The following is a 25,617-nucleotide window of genomic DNA, read 5'->3' as shown; positions in this document are numbered from 1 at the left end:
GTATATTTCCCAGAAATGGAAACAATGTGGGTCAGATGTTGCGTTTAAATCAAAGCTGAAAACATAGGTATGCACTCAAGGTGCAGTTTCAGACATTACATATTCCTGTTCGTGAGTGGGTTTACTTTGTCTCTGATAGTGGATGGATTTCATGCAATATTCATGACAAACTTCCCTGAGTTTTTTGCTTGTTGTTTTTTTTCTGAGTGCTTTCAGTAAAGCGGGAGCATCCCTATATCAGGCCAAGAGTATTTTCTAACGTCATTTGCAGCAACTGTCCTCCCTGTTGGTCTAACCATGTGCGGAAGAAGCCCCGGCTGCAGTTTCTCACATCAGAGGCTGAAAAAGACGACCAATAAGGGTCTTATTCAGTGGCCTAGAAGTGCAAATCACTCAATGCAAAAACACAAAGATTACAATGACTAAAAAAGCAAAACAAATACATTTCCTTTTAAAAATCAAAATAAAATTCCAGAAACAAAAAGACAATTCCAAAAAAAAGTCAGGAACAGAAGAACATTTCACAAATACAAAAGTAAGTTCCAGAAATCAAAATGAAATATTAAAAAATGAAACAAAATAAGGAAGGTATTATAAGAGTTTGATGATTGGGTGATGATGTTTATTCATTATTTTAACTAAAAGTTATTAGGCACGAGGTGATAATAGACATGCTTCGTACTAATTATATGCAGACATTAAAAATGCCTTTAAGAACTCAAACGTCATCATTCAGTCATCAATATAGTACCTACTTTTTCTAGTTTCATTTGTTAACATTTCATTTTGATCACTTTGGTGTTTGTGAAATGTATAGTTATTTTTTTGTTCCATTTTTTTTGGTTTCTGGGATTTTTTTGATTTCTACAATGTCACGTTTCTTATTGTTTTATTTTATGGATTGGATTTATCTGAGCTTTTCCAGATGCTAAAATCGCTTACAGTGTGTCCATCATTCATTCACAGTTGGTGATAGTAAGCTACTGTTGTAGCCACAGCTGCGCTGGGCCAGACGGCGTGGCTGCCAGTTTGCGCCTACGGCCCCTCTGGCCATCACCGGGATCGTTCATGCAGATTCACACACCAGTGGAGCTGCCTGGGAGGCAGGGAGGGTGAAGTGTCTTACCCAAGGACACAACGACAGTTGGCTGGAACCGCCGACCCCTGTCCCATGTCCCCCCTGCCTTCGCCCTCAATAGATAGGGATAGGCTCCGGCAGGCCTGTGACCCTGAAAGGGACAAAACTGGTTTAGAAGAGGGATGAATGAATCCAGTTGAAGATCCAACAGAACATTTTAACGACATCCTGTCAAAATGTACACATATTGCAAGAGTGAAAGATCCCTTCGTCACTTCAGGCACACGTTCACACGCTCATCCTGGTGTTCTTGCTGATTCTGTGCGCACTCAGCCCAAAGACGGAGCGTCAACCTTGGCCGTCCCATGCCAGCGATCCATCACGCCCACCAATATGTTGTCAACATGATCTAATCTGATTTGGAGAATTGGATTACAGACTGTGCTTTACATATCTAATCTGATTAGTTTATAAGAGTTCTGGATCCGATGACAGGCAATAACTAAATTAATGGCAGCCCCCCCCCCCCCCCCCCCCCCCCCCTAACGAAAATATGCCTATGATAGCAGAGCGTATGCTAATTCATCCCATGCCAGGAAAATGTGTTTTATGTGGCCTATTAGATTTGTGTTTGACAGCACCAGGATGCATCAGTTTAAGGAATCAGGTTGACAAATAAGAAACAGAAAGGTCAGGAGCAGGCGATCCACAACGGTTTGATTCTGTGAGAGACGGAACCCCTTTAAAGACCAAACAGAAGCCGCTCAAACTCCCAGAAGCTGGGCAAAAGGCCACTCTGTAATTGCTCTGCTTATTATTAAATTTCTCCCCACCATTCGGACACCTTTCTGATGCTTCTCATGCATTAAAACTCAAAACAAAGAACCACACACCTGGCTGCCAGGTTTATGTTGCCATGGCAACTGTGGGAATACAAGGCCAACAGAACTGAGTAAGTGTTCGCCTTAATTTATACAGCTATCAAATGTGGTACAAGTGTCTGTCACATCAGGAAATAACTTTTTTGTGGCCATGACCTCCGACCCTCACTAAGAGTACCATCTTGAGTCTGGAATTATGGAGGGAATTCATTTTCATTGCTCACACTGAGACAATTGATCTGATAAACACAAACCTGGACATAGTTTCAGCCAGTGTTTTTCAGCCAGTGTTCCTCTGTGCACTGCTGTTAGTGATGGTCAGGTGTGCTGTGGGAAACTGCTCGATTACGCCCAGTTGATCTAAACACTTTTACCATTGCAAGGATATCAGTTGTGTGTTCATTCAAACAGGCCCAGGTTTAATAATTGTGGGTAGAAATAGGAAAGATCATGAAATACTTTTTTCTATTGTTTATTTGATTCATATTCAGACACAATGATAAGATTGACTAAATTTTGTTATTACAGAGTACAGAATTTCATTTTGTTCCTTACACTTTCTCTTCCTTTGAAAACAAACTAACTGGAGCCAGATCACTTCACCAAGTGACCTCTTGGTGGCTCGATCCTCATTAACGCCAGTGTTATGACCACTTACACTGTCTCTAAAACACCTTTTTTTGTACATTGCTAATTTGCTTATTGCAGGAGTTCTATTTTATGTTTTAAAAATAACCCACATTAGGTACAATTTGAAAAGTAGTCCTCTTTAGTTTTTTACTGGTATAATAGATGTCTTAAGAGTGATGGGAAATGGGGTGGGCTTACTCAGCACCAAACGTTCCACCCACAGTTTAGATGTGAACTTCTATTGAACTCTTGCTGCTCTGCACAAACTATGTCCCAGAAAACGACACAGGTTCTTTACATTTTGGCCAAAAATGACGCGATCATAATTAAAAGACTACTGGGAAAATGGATCAAAAGACTTTTGATTGAAAGGTGGTTGTCAAATCCTTAGCTTTAGAACAGTCATAGGATTGTGTTCAATCATAAATCAATCAACTAACCAATATTTATGGAGCACTTTTTATACAGAATGTAATGCACAGTGCTGTCCACAAAAAATAAACATCACAAAAGAAGTACAATATTTGCAATTTTCTTTTTGTGAAAGGTAGTGGCTTGTTGATGTCATAGGTAGCTCATATGGCAAGCCCCTATGGACCATAGTTCAAGTGGCACTAATACAAAACCTGCTCATCCCACGCTGAGCCCATACACATGACATTTAAAGTGATTATGCAACGTGGCAAGAAAGAATATTGGTTCATAAGAAAATTTAAGAAAAATTGCACTTTTAGGTATCGACATGACAAACAAGGACAGGCATGGTTGCCATGGTTTTATCCTCTTCATGGAGGTCAACAGTTTAAATTGAAGCGTGCCTTCACTGTACAGTCTGCATAACTTTTCCTTCTCTGTTTTGCTTCTGACAAAGCTGTCTTTTGTGTTAAAACCATCTGCTAGATGAAACTCACTCCGTTTTTTATTTTAACCTGAGTTGATCCATACTGGAGTTAAGGCATGAATAATCAAGCTGCTTCATGCAACATTAAAAATTAAAAAATGCAGTGTGTTTGGGCTTCCATCTGCATTCATTCCCTCGGATTAGGCAGTGTGCGGGCTGACAGAGTGGTGTCTGCAAACAGGAAAGCTGGAATCATCGTGTGGAATAGTTGAAATCACACACATTTAGCTTCGGATGAGTTTGATGCCCTTTCAGGGTCACTCCGTGGTGAAATACTGTCCAGCTTATTAGTCAAGTAGAAAGTAGGGATGAGCCCACTGGAAGTTTTCTTCCTGTCCTCATTCGTCAGAAACAGGAGGTTCTGTACGTTTGGTGTGGTGCATGCATGCTGGCAGGAGCACACCCACACAAACCCACACACACATGCAGGTCTCAGGAGGGAAGACACCGATCATCAGACGGCACAACCCACTGATGCCTGGGTGAACCTGCTCCCTCGATGTCTACTTGGTTGGGTTCCTGTGTGTGTTTTTCATTCTGGAAGACTGGCTCTGTCTTAGAGCACCCTTCGTGTGTGCTTGTGTGTAGGTGTGTTGTTTTGTAAGAAACTGTAGGACCTGAGATTTCTACTTTTCTCTAAATCAGAAGATGTTTGTGTGTGTGGGCTGGTAAATGTAGCTCATTTTTAGGTTAATGAACCAGAACTGAAAGACCAATTTGTTGTGAACCAGGGTTTTTTAAATCGTAATTCTAAATCAAGCAAAATCTCTCTTTAGTATTAGGTGAATCCTTTGCTTCATCGGGGGTCAGTGGAAATCAAATATTAGTTTTGACCAACTTCATTAATTACTGAATTTGAACAGGTGTGTAACAGAGAGGGAGACCAAATGGATGGTGCTTGTCTTCTGCGTCTGCATCAGGGACGAGTCTTCTCAGTCACCATCAGCTTCTGTCGGGCGCCAAGGGAAACCCCTGAGAGAGTGAAAAAGTATAAATAAAAAAAAAAAAAAAACACCTCAGGAATTACGGGGGTAAAGGCAGAAAGCAGAGATGGGGAGAGGAAAAACGTGGGAGCCGGTAGAGACGGAACAAACAGACATCAAGAGATGCAGAAGGAATTTTGTGTCAGGAATACTGATTTAATATAGAATTTGTGTATCACTGCCAATGTGATGAAACATTTTGTTTTTCACCACTTTGAGTCGCAGGTTTGAATGTCAGAGTTACGTCATGTTTAGTGGAGTGACTGTGAGGAGTTGTTAGCTGTTGAACTGAAGCTGTTTAATGTTTTGTTCCTGATAGAAAATGTCAAGCGACTAAAAAAAGATTTCTTTTTCCTTCACCAACTTTTTTCCTTTAGGTTAATTGCTGATAAAGCTTTAAAGCTCAATTGGTTTTGGGCTGAAGGAGCTCAAAAAGCTTTGAATCTGTAGAAACTTAAAGGGGGATTTCAAGTCCAGATGGCTGGCTAAGTCTGGACGACATCATGAGTTAACTAGGATCACTTATGTTTGATGGAGATGAAAGCAAGGTGTTTGAACATTTACCATCCTTCTTCCTCTGCTTATCTGGGGACCACATAAGCCGGACCGGGTCGCGGGGGCAGCAGTCTAAGCAATGATGCCCAGACTTCCCTCGCCCCAGCAACTTCCTCCAGCTCCTCTGGAGGGCCCCGAGGCGTTCCCAGGCCAGCCAACAGACATAGTCTCTCCACCGTGTCCTGGGTCTTCCCCGGAGCCTCCGCCCAGTGGGACATGCCCGGAACACCTCTCCAGGGAGGCATCCAGGAGGCATCCCGACTAGATGCCCGAGCCACCTCAACTGGCTCCTTTCGATGTGGAAGAGAAGTGGTTCTACTCCGAGCTCTCCGCGGGTGACCGAGCTTCTCACCCTATCTCTAAGGGAGCGCCCAGCTCCCCTACGGAGGAAGCTCATTTCAGCCGCTTGTATTTTCGGTCATGACCCATAGCTCATGACCATAGGTGAGTGTTGGTACGAAGCCCGAAGCCCCAGGTTGAGGTGTTTGGACATTTACATTTATTAGAAATAAAGGAAACCATTCTCGGAGAGCCCAGATGTGACTTCAGAAGAACAATGAAGCAGTTACAGAGCTTATCAGGATGAAGACGGCGCTATGGAGTAAGGGGTTAAATGTTGGACAATGGTCTCCCTGTTTCTCTGGTTTTAACAGGTCTTCCTGAATGTCTTAAGCCTCCAGTCCGGGGCTTGACCTGCACGAGAGCTGCAGCATTTTGGGCTGTCAAGGCCCATGGAGGGTTGTAGACAGGAGCAGCCGCATCTAAAACAGAGGTGTATTTTGTTTCCTTGACACTGCAAAAGAAAATCCTTCTTTAGTGTGCCAAAGGTAATATTTCATCATATATGCGGATATACATCTAGTTTACTCTAAAAGGCTTAAGAAAAGCGTGATAGTAGGCCCTTTAACTGCTCGCTATGACCTGTCCCCTAAAAAACAAACGGTCCTTATCAAGGGCAGTTGTGACGACAGCCACAGCTACCCTTTGCCAAACACAAAACACACACTATTCCCAACATTACGTTCCTGGAGTTCCAAACATTTTCAGATATGAAAAAATTCTCCAGTGACAACATAATGAAGACAGTGGTGAGAACCGCGCTAAAGGAACACTGACGAACACAGAGCAAAGGCAATAACGAGGCCCGAAAATTTTGTTTTAAGGGGAAGGCAGCTTCACCACCAAGAGTAAGGCCCACAATTACACCACCTATAGATTCAGGAAGGATGGATGGAGCAAAGAAAATCCCAGACAAATGCAGTAAAGTGGCTAGAGGCGCGATTACACATCTACGACTAAGGATTAAAGACATCAAAATTCACATTTTATAGTTCATTCATTCATTCATCATCTTCTAAACCAGTTTTGTCCCTTTCGGGGTCACGGGGCTGCACGGGCTGCTTTCCCAGTCACTCGTGGGCGAAGGCAGGACATCCTGGACACGTCACCAGTCCAGTTTTATTGTATTCTGTAAAACAAAGGCATGAAAGAAATAAGGAATTACACAGAGCAAAGTCGTCAAGTTGCTGGAAAATTTAAAAGTCAGTAACTTGGAGTTGTCATTGCTGTATGTTGTCCAGTGGCTTGCTGACGTTTTGGCTGAAAAGAAGTTGCTTCTGCGCGGATGTCTTGTACAAGGCAGTTTGAAGGGCTAATTTTCAGCATGTCAGCTTTTGGATTGCTGCGCTCGTGTGCTCAGGCAACACAGATGGGAAGCTGTGAGGGGCGCTGATGTGGCAGAATCTGGTTTTACATGTGATGGATCCATATTTTTCTGACATTGATGCTAATATGTTGAGCTGGAAGTGTCACGCTTGCGAGATGAAACACTTTGTGATGAAAGTTCAAATGTTATTTCATAGTAAAAATAAAAAAGCTGCTTGATAAAACAAAGGCATCTGACACATTTGAGTCCCAGCTGCTTTGCTTCCCGGTGGGCCTCATTTGACACGGTGGGAGGGAGGAGCGTCGGTGCTCCTCCCTCATCCTGTCACGGTCCTCAACCCAGAAACCTTTTAAAACTGAAGTTAAAGAGAGATCATTGACTTAAAGAGGGCTGGATCTGCCAGCGTCATCCTATCTCTATCAATTACATTCAGGTGTTGCTATGGCAACTCCTCAAAGTGAAGTTAACAGAAGCAGAATGTGATTTTGGTGTTTTCTTTTGGGACCATTTTTTTCTGTTCTATTGTTAGAAATTTACAATTAAGATGATCTGATATTCCAAATCCAAGTTTTGCTTGTTATCACTTTGCAGCAGTTGCTGGCTCTTCATTATGGAGAGAAATTAGTCCCACTGGATTCGTGTGAATGAAAAAATGGATTTGTTACTTGTACAATACGTTTTTGTAAGTAACTGACTGTACTTGCAATTGTGTATTTCACGTGTACAATTGAATATTAAAAATGTAAAAAACACAAAAAAACACAATTTATGCATGCATAACTTGAAATTACACCAGCTTAAAACTAACTATAGATTCAAAACGGCTCCTACGCAGTGGTGAGATCTGGAAAGCTTTAAAAAAATAAGTGATGAGTGTTTTAAAGATGCCTATTTACTAACTTTTTATACACCATAATTAACAGGGAATACCTGTTTTAGAAACTGGAAAAAATGTCTAGTTTTTATTAGAAAATATTCACAATCTAAGTTCAAAGCAATTGTTCAGAAAACGCATCATTTACATACCAATCTAAAGTTGTGAAAGGAATCCTACAACCCTCGTGCATTTGTAACTTATCTGTGCGTAAATGTGGTTATGTCTGTGTGTATCAGGCGACTGGTCCGTACTACTTATAAATTTGTGTGGGGCCACTTTTGAATTTGTAATCTCCAAAATAATTGTCTAATAATCTTTATCTAGATTTAGATCTGAATTGCGCTAAAATTGTTCTGACCAAAGTCTCTGTCAGATCCAAAGATGCTTCACTAAATGTCTTCCAACAACTGGCAATATTTTCTGAACTTGCTCATACATTTTCATGACTAAGTCATACCCATTGACTGTACCTGAGGACTGGAGTGAGTGATCCCTCCCCTCATGTTCCAAACAGGAAGTATGTGGGACGTCACCCTCGCTAGTTCCAGTTCTCATTGATAGCCAATGATCATAACTGGTTGAGGTAGCCACACCCACTGAGCAAAAAAATTGGCTTTAAAGCAACTCATTGGAAAACATTCACACACTTGCTGGAATTTGGTTTGGTGTCAAAAACTGGTTTGAAATCAGCCCAGTTGGGTCATGTGACCCCTCGCTGTATATTTACAAATAGAGTTCTTGTTTTAACCTCGTTCAGCTCAGACAAAAGAGAAGGAAGGCCCCGTTTTGACTAAAATAAAGAAAGAGATTGGTTAAAGAAAGGCAGTGAATTGGAGGGGCGGGGCGGGGCCGCGGTCAGCATGCGGTGATTGGAAACTCATGATGATGAGGCTCGGTTACCAGGAGAGGGAGGGGTCCGATGAGGAGAAGAGTGCGCGTGGAGGGGGCATCTTTGTCCTCCCCCGCCCGACGAGTCTTTTGTGTTTGAAACTCTCATATCTCGCATATCAATAATTTAGGTGCGCGCGGGAGAGCAGACGAAGCTGCCGCTCGCGCGCTATGAATTCTGCTGCCTCGTCACTCGTGCAGGGGGCCGCGCGGCGCGATATTCTCTGAGTGGGACCAGAGGAGAACAGGTGAAAACTGGAACACACGGGTGTTTTTTTTTTTTTTTTTTTTTTTAAAGGACTTCACCAAAGGCTGTTTTAACCCAGAAGAGGACGGGTCCCGACTGCCAGCGGGCTCACCGGGACAGCGGGAAACTTCCCACTTGTTTCTTTCTGAAGAGGAGTTCAGACCCGCGGCGGAGCTGCGCGCAGGAGGAGGAGAAGAAGTTCGCCTCTCCGCTCCGGCATGTTGGCGTTTTGCCTGCTGAGTGCCGTTTGGCTTACGGCGAGCCCGGTTCGGGCCCAGAACGAGACCGAACCCATCGTCCTGGAGGGGAAGTGTCTGGTCGTGTGCGACTCCAACCCGACCTCGGACCCCACGGGCACGGCGCTCGGGATCTCGGTGCGCTCCGGGAGCGCGAAGGTTGCGTTCTCCGCAGTCCGGAACACCAACCATGAACCGTCCGAGATGAGCAACCGGACCATGGTCATCTACTTCGACCGGGTATGAAGCAAAACCGGAACAAAGATGTTTGAACGCAAAGTTGGCGCGTGCGGGGAAGATAAAAGAAACAGAAGAGGCTCAGCTTTGATGTCGGTCTTTTAGATGTCCCGAGTACGCGCGAAAGTGGCACGTGCGTGAACTTTTACGGGATTACTGACAAAACATCGGCGAACACGTTTTATACTCCTTAAAAATTTTAAACCAAACAAACCCTTTTTATTTTGTATGAAATACGATTTTATTCTTTGTTTTTAAACCATTCTAAAAGAAAAATGTGAAATTAATTCATTACAGTTTAAATGGAATATGATTTAAATAAGATCAACTTTTCCAGCTGGAATAGACATAAATAAAATGTTATCGGCAGCTGGATAAACTTAAGGAGAAGCATCAGCAGTTATACTTTTAATGTTTAATTCTGCTTTAATCCAGAGACGTTCTTCCATTTCCCCCAATAAATCTAGAAAAATAAAAGCACTAATTTACATAAAACCTTTACTTTTTATAATTCCATGAATTCTTTTTTTAGGAACTGACAGAAAAACACAAGAAGTTAATTATTGAGGCCGTCTACTGCAAAACTACAACTCCAAAATGTAAATGTCTTATACTAGTAACTTAGTGTTTCCAAAATCTTTGAAATGCTAAAATTGTCTGCAGAAAAATGACTTTTATCACCTTTTTTCCCATGTTAAGTTGCAGTTTAAGGGATAGTTCTGTTTGAAAGATTTTTTTATTAAATAATACTGAATTTTGACCAATTTAAAAAAAAAATGTTTTAATAAAGTAAAATGTTTTTTTTCCCCCTCTGGTCTGTATTTCCAGGTTCTAGTAAACATTGGAAAGAACTTCGACGAGGAGAGAAGCAACTTCATTGCGCCGCGCAAAGGGATTTACAGTTTTAACTTCCATGTAGTCAAAGTCTACAACCGCCAGACCATACAGGTAGCTGTTCTGTTCATTTGTGCGTGTCTGTTTTCTCCCTCAGCAGAAAAGTTGAGCATCAGCTTCTTCTGCATTGGTTTTGTTGGAACTGGAATGGGACAGAAGCAGGTTTTTCCTAACTCTTTTGCATAGAAAATGAGCGCAGAGAGCTGCTGGTGAAGGGTTGTTGCAGAAAGCACTTGGTACCGTTTATTAATTTGTCACGGGCTTGTGCACAGCCCGCAGAATGCCCCCGCAGAATCTCTGGGATGCACATTTGTGCGTACAACATGATGATGCAGAATGAGCCACCCACCCTTTAATGAATGCATCTCTTGCAAATTAAACGGTTGTACAATTATGCTGCGGCTCCCCCGGGGGTTCTGCCATCATGTTTTGCTACTTATATGTTATTATTAGAGGCTTGTATTAATGAACAACAACCAGACTGAGGGATTGGAGAAGGGGGAAAGAGGGTTAAGTTGGCTGTTTGGCATCAATGATGGCCAACACTTGACTCATGGCACCGAGTTAATTAGGTCTGCCTCATCGTGAAGTTGCAGGTTGGATTGCATCATTTTATCATAAAAAAAGTTCACGGCTTAAGCACTCGTTTGCACACCGTCTCGCCGAATCAATCCTCATTGTGGGAAAAACTCATGCTGCTTGATCGCCTTTGAGGCGCGGCAAAAAAATGGAGAGCAGATGTGAGGATAGTTAGAGGGTCTGGGGGTGAAGAGGAAAACCAGAATGTCGGAGGAATTACAGAGAACAAAGAGTTAGCATCATTTTTAATCATCTGTCCGAGTACGGTAGCTAACGCAGCAATATTCTCCACATTTTGTTGTTATAAAAACGCTATGCCATCATTCAGCGTCGCCTTATTTTCAGTAGGAACTGAAACACAGAAACCTCTGAGTTAAAAGAAAAACACATTTTATTTATTTATTTTTTATGAGTGTGTTTTATTGCTTAAGAAAAAGCCACACTCAGTTCGTCACAAGGGGGAGCCACACCCACAATTTCCCCACATTTCAGGGATAAAAACCGATGAGCTCCCAGAGTCCCGAGCGGCAGTTGCGTTGTTTCATGCCTGAGGTTATTGCTGCACAAAACCATTGCTTAGATTAACAAAATCAAAGGCTACCTTGAAATATCTGAACATCAGAACAATTAAAATATCGAAATAATACTCCATTTAAATGAGAATGAGAAAACAAATGGGCGTGGCTTTTCTCAAATGGGCGTGGTTTATTAAAGAAGCTGGAATGGGTGGTGCTTTTTCTCTTTACCTTCAAGTCGAATATTTTTATTCTAAAAGACGTCCTCAGCATTTCTATGGGTTCTTTCCCTTTTGCTTTTCATTCTAAAGCATGTCATATCTATATTTATGACACTAGTAAGCATTTATGGGATGTCTCAAAGCTCAAGCAGCAACTCTGGTTGGTGGGTGGAAAACATCGACCTAGAAGGCTTTTTTAGACTATAAAAACTGTAGTTTCTCTTTTTAATGTTGTTTTGGTTTAAAAAGACATAAAAAGTCAAGTGTAATTGGTATGACGAAACATAAAAGCTATGAATTTATTCATGTATCACTTTCCAAAAATGTACATGATTTCATTTATGCTGGATCTGTTATCAACACATATGCTGCTTTACCACGTATTAGATGTCTGTTAAAAATGTATTGGTCTTTTTGTTTGAGATTAAAGTGTCTTTTTAGAATTAATAAGGAAAACATGGCACAGTAAAATCTAAAAAGCTCCAGCTTTGCTTTGTAAGTGATATTTTACGGAGCGCTTGATCATTCATGAAGGCCTCAGGTCATCTACAATGATGGATTCACAGATAAAGTCCAGCCTATCTGAGGTCTTCCCATCCACTCTTTTACCTTTCAGACATAGAGGCGTATCTTTGAGATGCTCTACCTTTCCCCCTTTTAAAGGTTTTACCCATATATTTATTTATTAATTAAATTGTAATTACTTTCATCTGTCTTATTTACATCCCTCTTTTGCCGTGTAGTTTTTCAGTAAACCTACATTTCTTTTTGTCCTCATTTGAATTTTTTTGTGTTTATACAAAAATGAAAAAAGTTATCTCTGACTCACAAGATCATCTTGATTTCTAAATTGTTTGATATATTTGTATTATATAAAAACTGCTGCATGAAAACTGGTGAACCTAACACCAATAGGATGTGTTCTCTGGAGCGCTGGTTGAAGGACCTCTGAGTTTTGTTATTCTCCCTCAGGGCTCTTAGAAATAGTCTCTGCTGGGCCTTTTTCAGCTGCTCAGAGGTCAGATCCTCTTCTATCTGGACTCCCACCAGAACAGAACCAGAACAGAACCGTTTCTCTACACAGTCCCCTCTGATGGAAGGTGGAGTCTGTTTCTTCCTTCTGCTATCAATGATCAGCTCATCGGTCTTTACGTGGGGGAGCAGGTTATTCTCCTCTCACCACCATGAGAGCTGCTCCACCTCATCCCCAGAAGCTGACCAATCACCTCCTGATGAGTACCACCACGGTCGACTTCACAGCACTGATGCTTTGGTGAGCACGAGCAGGGCCTCAGAACACGGCGCTGAGGGGAGCTGGTGAGCTGTGACCTTCTGACTATGATCAGGTGGAGTATGGAGCCCCTAGTTCTTCAGCTTGTCTGCTAAATTGATCAAAGAATAGCGTTAAACCCCATATTACAATCCGCAAAGAGCATGAAGCTCCTCTGCCTCTCCAGGAAGTCCAGGATGAAGGGCTGTGATTCAGCATCCTCTGTGATTCAGGCCCCCCTCCCATAAACAAACTGGGTAGTGTTTAAGCTTCATTGATGTTTTCCTATTAAGGACAGTTTTTTGAAGCACTTCATAACTGATGTGGGGGCTGTCGGCCAGTAGTTTTTCAGGCTGGAGATGCGAGAGCCCTTTGGTAATGGGACTATGATGGACACAGTGGGACAGGGCCAGCACCTGGTTGAAGACATTGGCCAAGAGTCTAGCCAGCTAGTCAGCACAGTCTGTAAATATCCGGCCATCTTAGAGCATGACTATCCTCCTTTGGTTGTGGATCCCTTTACCTTCTGTGTGGTTGTACTTGAACCTTACACTCAAAAAAAGGAAATTACCAGCCAATTAAGTTAACGAAAAAGTAACTTGTCATTTCAACCAGAAAATTTTATGTTTGTAAATCTTACGTGAATGAATCATGTCGATTGTACATAAAAATAATCCATTTAAAAGTTACTAATTTCAATCACGTTGATCCAACATGATACCATTAAATTGGATGCATTAGTAATCGCAAGGAATTGTGGGATACCATTTTCTTTGTCTATCTGGGCAGATTGGGGTATAAGTGTGAGTTTTTGTCCATGGGTTTTATTGTCTAGCTGTTTTACTCTGTTTTAACTAGTGATTTAAACTGTTATGTTTATTTTTTTTTTTGCACCATGAGTTAAAGTTTGGTAGAGGATGATGACCAACCCCCTTGTTTGGCAAACTGTTAATGTTCTAATACTTAACACAGAGTTCGCGGTAATTGAGCTCCTGTCTTGTGATGTGGGACTTTGCTGGGTAATTCATGCCTTTGATGTGAAAATTAAAAGACCCATTGGTTGTAACTTTGGAACAACATATCAATTACAGATGAATAAATAAAATTAAAGAAATAAATAGAAATTCAAGTTAAATAAACTTAATTTACTTAGGTGACCAATTGAAGTGATTCAATTAAATTGGATCAACTTTTTAGAGTGAGCAACAATATCAATTTAAAGTTGGGTGCAACTGCTCTATTTAAATTGAATCAACTTAAATTTATTAGTTTGAACCTAAATACATTAAGTTGAGCCAACCTAAATAAATTAAGTAGGACCAACATGATTCATTTTTGTTCAAGTAACGCAATCTAATCATGTGGAAATCCTTTCCATAATTTTTTTATGTTCATTCAAAGTGAACGTTTTTTGAGTGTAGTTACCCTTTATGCTCCAGCAGTTGAACAACATGTTGTATGTTGCTGAGTTAAATGAGCTTTGACGATGTTGAATTCCTGTTCTGGCAAATGCAGAGACTTCACCGAATCATGTGACCAGAGTTAACTCTGTTTGGATCCTGTGAGATCCTGCATCCGGTGATGCCAACAACTTTATGGACAGACACCTACAGTTCATGTCAGAAGCAAATGTGCGTACTTTGCTGTTGGTTTTAGGTGTTTTCTATACAGGCATAATCCAGTTTAATGGTATCATGTTGGATCAAAATGGAATTAGTAACTAATAAATTGATTATTCTTACGTACAAACGACATGATTCATTCACGTACAATTTACAAACATAAAATGTTCTAGTTGAAATGACAAGTTACATTTTCGTAAAGCTTATTGGCTGGTGTGGGTACCGGATCGACTCGGGCTGCCACATCTTCTCGGGGTTCTTCGACCAATGCTGACGTCACCCTACGGCAACACCAGTTGGACAAACTACTCAGCGATTTTACGTTTCCTTTTGTAAAGGAACAGACCAAATATGTTCTGTTTATATTTTAAAGAAGAAACAACGGCAATATAAACTTATTTTTCCAATTTGACCAAAATGTATGACTATAAAAACAATATTTCTTTATGCTGTGCAGTCTGGTTTAATTCTCCCAAATGTCAGTTTTCCTTTTTTTATCTCAGAAAAAACATTGTCATATTGATAACTATAATCAAAAGGAGCAGCCTACAGTCCTAAGCATTAATCGATTTCCACATTATGGAATACAGAACTTCATTGGATTTAACAGTTATGATTGCAAAGTTTATATTTCCCGTTTAAAACTTGTTGACAGCATTAAAAAACTACTTACGAAAAACAGCACTTTTTTTGCTCAATTTTTATTTATTCTTCATGCTTTATCTAAACAACCAAACAACCAAACATTTTTTTTCGGTGTAATAGTCATCCAGGTTTCTCACGAATAGCGGATAATTATTATAGTATTATCGTTCACCGTAACTGTAACTGACCAATCACTATCGTATACGTCATCGTGCCAACTTACAGCCAATCAAATAGTGTAACGTCATCATTGGTCGAAGGACCCCGAGAAGATGTGGCAGCCCGAGTCGATCCGGTACCCACAGCTGGTAATTTCCTTATTTTGAGTGTATCAATAAATGTAGCACCTATTTCGAATATACATTATAAAAGGGATTTAGAATGAATTTATAGAAATGTAGGCAAAATGTATTTTCATCCAAATTAGAATGGCCACACTGATTTTTTGTCTTTTGAACACAAACACTGAAAAATATTTCAATTATAAAAAAGAAAAACGAAGTGTCAGAAGTGAAATTAAAGATAAAGAAGTAAATTGTTGTCTTTGGTCCTGAATTGGATTTATTTCAAACATGAGCCAAGATGTTTTAAAATGAATGAAAGTTGTTAATTGCAGCCTTTTTGTACTTCATAGTTGTGTTAGGAGTTGTGGTTTTAGTCAGCCGTGCATCGACAATCTTTAAATTGGTTGCAGCTCTCCACCTGAACAGTAAATGTTGGTAGGACGTTTTGCAGCACATCTCTCTAAGCAAAACTAAGCCCTGAGTTTTGCAGATCTACTGTAAGTGAAGAGTGATTCCGCTATGAAAAGGAAGGCGAGCTCCAGCAGTGTGACTGCACAGATCCAGACTGACACACAAACACAGATGCTTGGTTTGATTCCCCTAATCTGCTCAGTTTGGCAGCAGATGACAGAAGCTTGGTTTGTGAAGGAGACGGGGCGTTGATGAATGTGTTCTTTGAACACAACAGCAGTGAGTCACAGACTTAAACAGTGCATTCATATTTGAATCCAAACCTGCAGGATGTGCTTTTCCATTACCACACAGAATAATCAGATGTCATTTTGTGTTTTCTGTGTTTTACATGCTCTAATGCTTCATCGAAAAGACATAAAGTCGGAAAAATCACTCTGTTTAGTGGTTAACTGATAAGATTTTCTACTTTTCATATGTTTTTGTACTTACAGACCCACTCCAAACATATTTTGATCTGTTGTAAAGTGTTCCCAGTGGTCTTTTAACTACAATGATGCCATTTTTAGCATAAATAGAAAAAACCTGTGTCATTTTCTAGAACACAGTTTCTTAGTTATGGTCGATACTGTTAGCACAGAGCAACCCCGCCCCCATTCCCATTACCCATAACTTGGAGCTCTCTGTTTACACACTTTCCCACTAATGTACAGCTTCTCAGACCCCCCCAATCTAACATTATTGGTGTAAAAAAAAAGAGGAGCAATATTGAAGCTATCCAGCCGTACGGACGTAGATGGATCTTTCTCCTTCTGATTCACTACTGTTTAAATAAAGAAATATTCAGAAAAGAAATTTTAAGCTCAATTTTCTTCATATACATTTCCCCCATCATAAAAAATGCCACAGGAACATGCTTAAAACAGAAACGAAATTTTCATCAGAGTGGGTAAGTTTAAACACTTTTCAAAATTCAAACTGAAATGTTGGTGATAAGCTAAAAAAACAACAAGAAGGCGCCTGAAACATTCTCTAATTTTAATATAAACTTAATTATTTTCAGCTTTAAATTTTCTGTTTTTAAGTTTCAAAACTCAACATTTGAGTTTTTAAAACTTTTTTTCAGTTTCAAATCTTTTTTTTTTTTTTACTTTTAAAATAAGATAAAAATAAAATAGTTTTGAAACTCAAATTTTGAAACTAATAAACAAAAAATTCGAACCTGAAAATATTTAAGTTTATATTTTAATTAGAGAAAGTTTCAGACACTTTAATTTTTTTTAAATAAGTACCAACATTGTAGCTTCAAATGTTCAGGTTTTTTTTTATTAGGGTGGATGTGATGACTTTCTTATCCAATGGGATGGATAAAGGGGGATTCCACACATTCGCTTGCAAGCGCTGTTCAGTTTCTTCCTGAAGCTAACCTACCTAGGCCTATAAATGATTGATCACAAGTGTTGAAGGTAAAACAAAAACAAGTAAAACCACTCATGGAATATAGATCGAAGGCCTGACTTGAAAACTCAGCTGAAACGAACAGTTGGAGCATCTTTAAATGTCCATAAATAACCTTTAAAATTAATCATGTGACCTGGACGCCCTGGAGCATCCATCGACTCCTTAGTAAAGGCAAATAATAAGTAACCAGAGGGGAACAACTGGGAGACAGCGGAGCAGGAAAATGAGATAGCATTATTTACATTAAGCAATTTTTCTCCTTATGTGACACCAAGAACAAATGCTGCATCTGTCCTCCAAGACAGATGTGTGTTCAGAATGGAACGGACAAACTGCATTTTCAGTTGATCTTCAACTGTTTTGTTTTTTCCATCTGTCTCTATAAGTGTGTGCTCTGTCTAGCCCTTTGTCAAGTGTCTGTTGGCAGTATAAATAAAGTTTTAGTGTCTGATAAGGACACTGACATGCAAAAAGGAAAAAAACAAACAAACATCTGGAACAAAACTCACAAAGTTGCTGAAATTTGCAGCTTTTCAAGCAACATTATAACTTTTGTTCGCTTGGAATCAAATCGAACAACTTAAAAAAAAATATTTAGGCATTTGACTTCCTTAAAGCTCTGGTGCTACTGACCCCCCCATCCCTGTAGTGTGCTCACATAAGAGTCCTGAGTCCAATCCGTCGTCTCCCAGCAGAACCTCCAGGCTGCAGTCGGGACAGGAGATGTTTCCAACTTTTCCAATGTTTGAATCCAAAGATGACAGATTCTGATCTGAGTGGGCTCATATGTTTACGCGGTTAGGTATTAACCTGACAAACAAATACAGAGAATCACAAATCTGCAGGTGGTTTGTCTGCCTGCTTAAAAATCCCCAAGTGAGAAATTAAATCTCCATAGAAAAAGAAGGAAATTAGAACGTGAGCAAGCAGAAAATTAACAAATGAAAAAGGAAAACATAAAAATCAAAGAAATTAAATGGACAAAAATTGGACTCGCAAAAAACTGACAAACTTGCAGATCATTCTGTCCCAAAACTGGTAATCAGAATTTGGTAAAGAACCTTCTAGAAACATGCACTTCTAAATAATTTGGTTGAAAAACAGTCTACTCTAAAAAACAAATTTCATTTCTCATACTGCCCAAAGGGACATTTAAAAATACAACAACAAAAAACAAAACACTTCGTTTTGGGATGTCAAATTACCAAAACAAGAACATGACCCCCATTTTATTTTTTTGTTCTTCTTTCCTCAAGTAGATTTTCCAAAAGAAAAGTTTCACAAATTTGAAAAAGACAGTCAGATGAAGATATTCATCTTTTTCTATTGTTAAGTAATGTTTTTTGTTTTTTTAAATCTATAAACGTTAGTTTGGGTGGGACTGTTCTCACGCTGGACCATTGCATTCACAGTTCTTTCAAGTTGTACATTACCACATATGCTACTGAAAAGCTTAAGTCTGAAGATACACACTGGGGATGTGTGGTGCGTTCAAGAATGCCCTGAATGTGGGTTTTTGTACATGCTTTTACTATATGATGTTCCCACAGATCTGTCGCTAACAGATACGCGTGCATGTACCAACAGTTGAAAGAGGCTTGGTGTGAAATGTCGAAGCAGTGCAAATCCCTTGAATCTTGCTCCAGTGTTTTTCTTTCCCAGTTTTATTCCGATATATGAAAGACTTGCTGTCATAAAATTCCGGGACAAACCCCAATTAATAATGTCTCCTTTATGATCAATTTTCAAACAATTGGCACTTCCTTGTTTTTAAAAAGGATGCCATCCATACGTCACCACCCTGATTGGTTAGGGTTAGGTGTCACTGGGTCATGTCTTCTGAGTTTCCTGTTATTTTGCAGCACTCTGTGAATAATTTTTTATTGCACGCATTTCTCATCAAAGATTTTCAGGATATGTCAAATTTGCTGTTTTCTTGCTGATTGTTTAGGCTACTGAGACCTTTTGGAGATGCTTTAGGGGAATTAGTTGCTTAGGTTGTGACATCACAAATGTCCATAGTCAAGCTTTTTTATTATATGATACTCTCATTTCTGAAATTAGTTTTTTTTTAAAGTAACAATCACGTTAAAGTCCCCCTCTAATGAATATCATGTCTTTTGACAGGTACTTGTTGCATTTTTCTTATAAAAGAGAACAAATTTAATAAGAAATACTGAGTATTTTCTGCTTTTAAAGGATCAAACAATCCTGTTTGAATTAATGAGCCGTTGTGATGTCACACCGGTGCATGCGCATTGCTGTATACATGGAAATGGGGGAGAAAGGGAAAGATGGTGGGGGTGTTTTTAATGGCCACTTGGCTTCCGTTTACGGACCATTTCTTATGACTTATCTGATCCTAAAAATATTGTTTTTCTTCAGAGAACAGGATAGAGACTCGTTGAAATGGATAATTATATCCATGGCAAACTGATTATTAATATCAATTCATAACTACCACAGTTGGCTATATCTCATTACTAAAATGCTTTGATTGCGAGATAATTAAAGAGATAAAGAGGTAAACCAAAGCTTTCTAAGGCGTTACCGTTCGAACATTAGAGTATACCATTCTGATGTGTCCACCTGTAGACGATTCCATCCATAAATCTCTTCACTTTCCTCGTTCAAGCTGGCATCTGGCTCAAAACGATACGGCTGGACATTTCCGATATTGCTCGACTTTTTCTTTTGGAACAGCGGTGAAGATTTACGCTATAGAGACACAGTATCATCATCAGAAAGGGGGAATCGAGGGCAGGGGTACTCAGCTCAGCACCAATCGCCACGCCCTGGAGATTTTGGAAGCAGAGGGTTCAGATAAACATGAAATATGGCTTTTTAAGACATCTAGGTCATGGGATTTAGGTTAAAAACTTTATAATCATAATTAAAACACCACTGGACATGTTTTCATTAAAAAGTTGTCATAGGGAGACTTTAAAACAAGGTTAGGACAGGGCAAAAAATAACAGATGTTCGATCGAACACAATGTTTTCCAAAAGTGGCAGCATTCTAGAAGTGTTTTTGTCAAACATTCATGGTCAGATTAGTGAGGGAGATGTGTTGTATATTTTTGGTGGAAACGGAATAATTCCCACTTTTTCCCCCACAGATGACTTCACCCTCTGACCCACTTTTCTTGAGCTGTGACTCTTCACCTTCAACAACCATGACAGTTAACCAAAGCTCATTCTGAGTAATCAGTCTCTTATGACGCAGATTTTCCATCTTTATCTTAACCCACAAAGACAGAATGAAAGATTTTTAAACTGTGGCTTTTTCATAACCTGGATTACCGTATGACTTGAACCTGGGCCCATCCAGGGATCATGGATTTTGGGTTTATTTGTTACTGTTTCCTGATGACCATAAACAGTTAAAATAAATGAGAAAAATAAACATAAAACATCGATTTTTCTTGTTATAAAAGTCAGATGTGTGTTTGTTGGATTGTAGGACAATGGATGAGCTGAGCCAAAATGTGACTTTGTTGGCTGTTGGCAACTAAGTCAAGACCAGATGCCATCCAATGAAAACACGTTTGTTCATAAATACAGAGAAGCTTTTTCCGTCAATCCTGCAGTGTTTTAACTGGTGCAGAAAGCAACTATCTTCATTGTTGTCATGTAAACCTTTAGTTTCCAGGTTTTGTATTGAAAACAATGGCTGTAGCATCAAATACACATTGTAAGCACTGAAGTATTTATTATCATCACATGCAGCCAAATGTAAAACTACATTAAATCTTTAAAAAGGAAACTTTTAATTTTCTCAAAAACTGACACTGCACCATAAATTTGTGTGCATGTTATGGTCCAAAAAATACAGTATTATGCTGAAAATGTCATTTACTAACACTGTTTATTTTCTTCTAGGAAACTTCAACTCTTAAGTTACGAAATTTCTTACAGTAACACCACATTTATTGAGGGGGTTACATTCTTAATATAACGCATAAAAACTCGAATATAACCAATGATAAAAGGACATCTGGGAATTAGAACGCTTACGGCTTTTACACTCATTCTAGATGTTTTAATGCTGTAAAACCCCTCTCTACATGCTTTTCATGGACAGAAATGAACATTGTTACATTGTTACAAAGCCCAGTTTTCTAAAATAAGAAGCATATTAACTGACCATGCTCTAGAGCAGGGGTGGACAAACTAAGGCCCAGAAGCCATATGCGGCCCATCAAGCTATTTAATAAGACCCACCAAACTGGAATAAATGATTTTGATAACCCTTATCAATGTTTTATTTCCAAACTGGTAATTGGTGTACTGCAAATAACAAAAAAAGACTTTTGTGTTGGTGCAGAAAGATGATCTGCACTCATCTGGTGTTGGAAGGTTTCTTCTCTTATGTTCATGTGCGTATTCCTAGTTGGAGAATCATTTTACTGATCATTCCAACACCACATGAACACAGTGCTTCTCTAAGTTTGCATGTTTTCCTGGCGGACATAGGACCCCCCCCCCCCCCTCTTAAGCCAATCAGAGACAACACAATGTGCTCTTAACAAACTATTAAAATTGCACCACAAAAAATTCAGCAAGGGGTGGACCATGTTCTCGCAAAGTAACACTGTAAACTGCTTTCTTGGGCTTATTAGGCTGATTTATTGTTTAAGATGTATTTTTCTAGTTTAGCTTTTAGCGTTGTTTAAAATCCCTTTGCTTTTGTTCTTGCTTGAAATGTGGCTTTTCATGTTGTATATTTTTTAAGGAGCGATTATGTTATTCTTATTCAAAATTAAAAAAGCAACTTGTCGTGGTCTAGGACAAAAGAAATACTCAGAAATGCAAATTTAAAATATTTTCTTATGTCCTCCATCATCAGAAAATTGCCCAAAGAACATGTTAAAAACAACAAAAACACAATTTTCGTCAGAGTGGGTCTTTAATGGTTTGTAGTAATTTCATTATTTAAGATGCATGTTTTTTAATTTAGGGTTTAGCAAATGATTTTGCATTTATCTGCATCACTATTCCTTTTCTCAAAGTTTTGACTGATTTAGCTTGTTGAAGCATGTAAATCCAGCATTTTAGCATTTCTTTTACTTTACTTGATTTCTTCTGCTGTCATATGTTTTGTTGAGCTTATGTATTTTTATATGTCACTACATGTGATATAACATAGTTCAGTGCTGACACTGCACAGATGTTTTTTAACCCTTGTGCTATCTTAGATGACCCCACCCTTGCATTGATGTGTTCTCCCTACCATGACAAAGGTGGATAAAGGTGGAGAAGATTTCATGTAATCCATGGACACCAGTGAAGACCACAAATCATTGAAGAACAATGGTTCAGCGCACTGTCTAGTGGGTCTAGATGACCCAACTCCCAATGCTAAAGTGCCTAGGATAGCACAAGGGTTACATACAGTCATTTCTAAAAAAGAATCTGGGCGCTGCAGGTTAATTATAACTGTTTTATTGTGATCTTTGTTTGTTTGTTTGTTGGTGGGGTTGACAAAGTTTGATTGACCAAACTTGAGCTGCTTTTGTCCCAAAAAGAGGCAGAACTGATGAAAAGCTGTTCTACATTTATGAAGAAACACATTTTAATGGTTGACATCTGGTCCAGATTTAGTGCCAGCAGCCAGAGAAAAAAGGAGTCTCATTTTGGCTCAGCTCATCCATCGTCCTACGATCACATCCTGCCAGATTCTGCAGCACATCTGAGACCTTTGTGTAGAAGCCACAAAGCCATTATTGCAACTGATGGACAGACCTGGTGATGTTAAAGGTTCCAGGGCTGAATAGAGCCTCAGATGGAAAGACAGCAAGAAAACAGCTATAAATTAACTGAGTGAAGGGAAGAATTTGTGTAGAGTTGTGTGTGTGTTGTGCGTTTCAGGTTCAACACGGATGACTTGTCCGTGTGCTCTTGGGTGCATTCGAGTGAAACGGAGTGATGCAGTGATGCTCGCTTTTACTTGTCTGCCATCTTTAACTGTGGTCAGAAGCATCACATGCCTATTGGACAGGAACCATGTAACCCCACCCCCACCCCCCACATCACTGTGTCTGCAGGTTGATGTGTTTTTAATCAAACAGGAGAAGCTTTTCTTTAAACATCCTCCATGTCTTTTTCTTTTTAATGCTATCCGGCTGGGTGCAAAAACACCTAAGCATGGAAAAAAGGTGTAAAAAAAAATGCTGAAGAGATTTGTGATAAAATACTACAAATTTGGAAAAGAAAATGATCAGGAAAATAGACCACTAAGAATTGTTGCATATGGCCGTTAGTTAATTTTGGTTCGTTTTGGTGAAACAAAAAAAAACACGTCCTTTGTAATTATTGAACATTTTTACTTGTCATGCTAAATTAGTTCATAAACAAATGCGACAAAAACTCTATTTGATTTAGGGTAAGAATCACATACGTGTTCCTACAGTATTAGCTGGGATGAATATCAGATCATTGTCATGCTACAATCGATCACATCATGGCTAACTCGTGTTGTAACTCCACTGCACCAGCAGAAAGTTTCACAGAATAAAGGCTGAGTGAGGCGGTGACGAGCAGCAACAAAAAGTTGATTAGAAATTCATGTCGAAAAAGGCAACCACCCTGGAGGGGGGTGGGCTGCCCATCTGCACCTGGGGCTGGGATCAGCCCTTCCCTGGCTCTGGGACGGGACGGGACAACCCTCTTGGGACCCCCGGTCGCTCTGGGGGTCATCCGCTTCGACTGCGGGGTCTGGGGTGGGGTGGGGGGCTTGTCGGCCCTGTACTGTGGGGGTCGTTCTGGGGGGGAGGGGGAGCCCACTATTGGTACGGGACCTTGGGGGGTTGACGGGTCGGGCTCTCCGCTGAGGCAATCGGCGGTTGCCCCGGCCGGTTGGCTGCCTCGGTCCCGTCGAGGCCTGACCAGAGCTCTCCTAGGGCCGGTGCTTTTGGGGTGGGGGCCTGGGCTAGCTCCGGGGGGCCGGCGCTTTCTGGCTCCTCTCTCTCTGTGTGGGGTGGGTGGTGCTGGGCCGAGGGTGTCGGCGCCTCTGGGGATGGGGCCCCTGGTCTGGGGGGGCCGGGCCCCTATGCTGGGGGGGGGGGCTGGGGGACGGCTGTCTGACCACCAGGGGAAAGTCTACCAGCTGCCCCCAACTTACCCCTTTCCTCATATTACCTCATATTAGGGTGAGGGGGTGGGGGGCTTAGCCTGCAATACGCCTTGGGGGGGGGGCGCTACTTGGTAGTGGTCCCCCCCTCCCATGGTTGCTATATGGAGTGCCCCCCCCCCCTTTTTCGGTTTTATTTGCACCTTAGACATGTAGGGCCCTTGGTAGGAGGGGTGCTTGGACATCACTGCCAGCAAGCAGCAGATGTCCTCCCAGCACCCTACCCGCCAATTTTAACCGCACCTTAGACATTTGGGCTGGGGCGGCGCTCCCTTGCTCCCCTCCGTGCCTCCCTGCTCTCTGGCTCTGGGGGCCTCGCGGCGGTCCTGCTGGCCCTGGCCTGGGTGGCGGGCTGGGTCGCCCGAGGGGCGGTTGTTCCCTGCCTGCGGCCGTGTGGCGTTGGGGGTTCCGGCTGCCGCTGCTGGTGTGGCGGGGGTCTTGGTGTGGGGATGGCTGGGCACTCTCCTTCTTTCTTTTCACATTCCACCGTCCATTTTAGAAAAACATAAACACTCACCTGAGCACAGGTGTTAGCTCACCTTTGCACTAACAGTTTGCATGATTGAATGACTGAAATATTTCACACTAGTTGGTTTAAAGGCATAAGTATGCGTGTGTGAACACTATCTGTTTTGTTTACATGTTGACATGTGTACGTTTTTTTTTTTCTTTCAGCCAGCAGGTGTGTTGATAACATTTCAGTGTGTGTGTGGACAGGCCCCGCCCTTTTTGTACTACATTTGAACCTTACAGTAATGATAAACAACCAGTAAACTTGTTGCTTTATGCTGCTTCATGGTCTTACCCCCCACCCCCCCCCCCTCCCGGTCCAACACTAAAAATTTTCAAACCTGATTGAAATTAATAAAGTTTGGCCTCAATTACAAAAGGGGTTTATTCAGTCATACCTTTGGTTTGTCTCATCTGCCTGCCCAGCTGTTGGACAGGACAAGTTAGAAAAAAAAAAGAAAAAAAAAAGAAAAAGGCAACCAGTAGATGGAGGAGAAACAGGAAGTGAGGTGGAAAAACAGGAAATAACTAAAGCTCAAAGATTTGTTTTGGGTGTTTTTGTGACATTTTTCTGATGATGGAGGACATTTATACAAAGAAAATGAAGCTCAAAATTGGAATTCTGAGAGTTCCCCTTTTCAAATCATTTTGAATCAGAAGCAGACAAAAAATGCTGTTTAAAAATGATCAGATTAGTTCCTTTAAAAAAACCACACTTGGCAGAAGATGCATCAACTTATAGACGCCTAGATTCATGTACGTCTTGTTTGTTCGCCTGAGCTGGTATGCGTTTGAAAACTGTACGGCTGGAAAGCCGTACAGTGCAAGCTGCATATTGCTTGCTGTTTTTGACACCCCGGCAATGTTAGGTTGGGGGTGTGAGGGGCAGTAAGC

General features: G+C 40.6%; 1 protein-coding gene across 1 annotated transcript in view; it reads left to right on the top strand.

Annotated features, from left to right (window-relative positions):
- The first annotated feature begins 8,514 nt into the window (after window positions 1–8,514).
- Window positions 8,515–25,617, top strand: part of cbln1 (cerebellin 1 precursor) — a 35,307-nt gene continuing 18,204 nt past the window's right edge. The window contains exons 1-2 of the mRNA XM_004069759.4: window positions 8,515–9,182; window positions 10,008–10,127. Of these exons, the coding sequence (XP_004069807.1) occupies window positions 8,925–9,182; window positions 10,008–10,127 (378 nt within the window). The 5' untranslated portion in view covers window positions 8,515–8,924. The remainder of the gene's footprint in view (window positions 9,183–10,007; window positions 10,128–25,617) is intronic.

The sequence above is a fragment of the Oryzias latipes genome, chromosome 6 (genome assembly GCF_002234675.1).
Source record: "Oryzias latipes chromosome 6, ASM223467v1".
NCBI classification, from domain to species: domain Eukaryota; kingdom Metazoa; phylum Chordata; class Actinopteri; order Beloniformes; family Adrianichthyidae; genus Oryzias; species Oryzias latipes.
Note: the sequence above shows the minus strand (reverse complement) of the source record. Positions and strands in the feature narration are given on the sequence as shown.